This window comes from Austrofundulus limnaeus, unplaced genomic scaffold (genome assembly GCF_001266775.1).
Source record: "Austrofundulus limnaeus strain Quisiro unplaced genomic scaffold, Austrofundulus_limnaeus-1.0 Scaffold225, whole genome shotgun sequence".
In the NCBI taxonomy this organism is placed as follows: domain Eukaryota; kingdom Metazoa; phylum Chordata; class Actinopteri; order Cyprinodontiformes; family Rivulidae; genus Austrofundulus; species Austrofundulus limnaeus.
In genome coordinates, this window is record NW_013952627.1 from 656,663 (window position 1) to 658,175 (window position 1,513).

The window sequence follows — 1,513 nt, forward strand, 5'->3', positions numbered from 1 at the left end:
GTACATACATCATACAGTACTGTCTACAGATGTCACGATCATCAGACAGGTCATCAGTTATATAGTGTCCCAAATATTTAATTTCATTGCAAATATTGAGGACAATGTCAGATAAAGAGAAGTCAGGGGTTATCAGATGCTTATCTGCTCTACTTCTAACAATCATAACATTGCTTTTCTTAGCATTATACTTGATGTCAAAGTCATAACCATTTTGGGAACAGACCCTTAGTAATTGTTGAAGGCCAGCACTATATGGGCATAAGATTATAATATTTACAGTATTTGTCCTTTTACATGTAGGGCAATAAAATTTCATGTTACCAACTTCTGCTGCTCAGGGTTCAGGAATTTTAAATTTAGGATTTATAGTCATAGTAATCATTTTGGTTTAGGCTTATATTTTAGTCTGTCTGTCTGCCAGCTCATAATGCCAGTAAGGTAAGGTTTTTATTTTATTTCAGTCAGTTTTGTCTGAAACAAACTTTGAAGACGGACTTTTGTTATCTCAGAGGCCCAGAGGTGTGTTGTTGTTGTTGTGGGACCAGAAGCGCCTCCACCTTTCTGTGCGCCAGCAGCGGGGGGGTGGAGGGTCAGCCGAGGAGAAAGTTCAGAAAGCCACCGGAACACARGCGCTCCATGGCGGCCGGAGGCAGCGTTCGCTCGGCCCGACGGAACCAGCTGCACGACTCCTCGGAGTCGGACTCGGAGCCGGAGCCGGGTCCAGCTCGGCCGCAGTGCGTCGCCGGAGCCTGGCCCGGCTCTCTCCCCGGCAGCCAGGTCATCCACAGCGGACACTTCATGGTGTCCTCCCCCCACAGCGACTCGACGGCGCGCCGGAGGAAGAGCGGCAGTTCGGTCCGGTACGACTTCGACACGGTGAACCGGACCTGGTGCCAGACGTACTGGTACCACTCCGGGAGCCTGAGCATCGACCCGACTCTGACCCGCCTGTTTGAGTGCATGTCCCTGGCTTACAGGTGGGTTCAGCTGCTGGTGCTAAAAAATAATAACATTAAAATGGCTTTTATTTTTCCTGTTTGGAGCGTTTTACTCTAATTAAACATTAAAACAAACAAACTGGTTTTAACTCCACTTAATGAAAAATTTGTCAGAGTTTATAGATATTTTAAAAAGTGCATAAAAAGTGTTTTTTTTTTCTGCTCCAGTTTGTTAGAAAGTGATCAGTGAGTTTGTATCTGTTGTCAGCTCTTACACAACAGAAAGTCCTCAGTCTGAACTGGACTTTGGTTCTTGTTGGCAGAACAGCAAAGATTACAGACTAACGGGAGAACGGGGGAGAGGGTCATCAAATCAAGACCCTGCTGTTTTCAAATTAAAGTCATGTTGTTTGTTTTAAAATAATAGTTCAGGTCTTTTATAATGATAGTTGTGTGACAGACCATCATTTGGAGAAGTAGGGTTTAATTCCGACTGACGAGCTAAAGGCTGGTCCACTGGACATGCTGTTAAATAATTATAGGAAAATCTCTAATGCAGAAAAGTTAAACAT

The 1,513-nt window shown here is 44.3% G+C and overlaps 1 protein-coding gene across 3 annotated transcripts in view; it reads left to right on the plus strand.

Annotated features, from left to right (window-relative positions):
- Window positions 1-419: 419 nt before the first annotated feature.
- Window positions 420-1,513, plus strand: part of mlxipl (MLX interacting protein like) — a 25,410-nt gene continuing 24,316 nt past the window's right edge. For 2 of the 3 annotated variants that reach the window (XM_014019659.1, XM_014019660.1), the window contains exon 1: window positions 426-980. In XM_014019659.1, the coding sequence (XP_013875113.1) occupies window positions 640-980 (341 nt within the window). In that variant the 5' untranslated portion in view covers window positions 426-639. Of the gene's footprint in view, window positions 981-1,513 lie in introns of all 3 variants that reach the window. The other variant, XM_014019661.1, reaches the window with a different exon arrangement.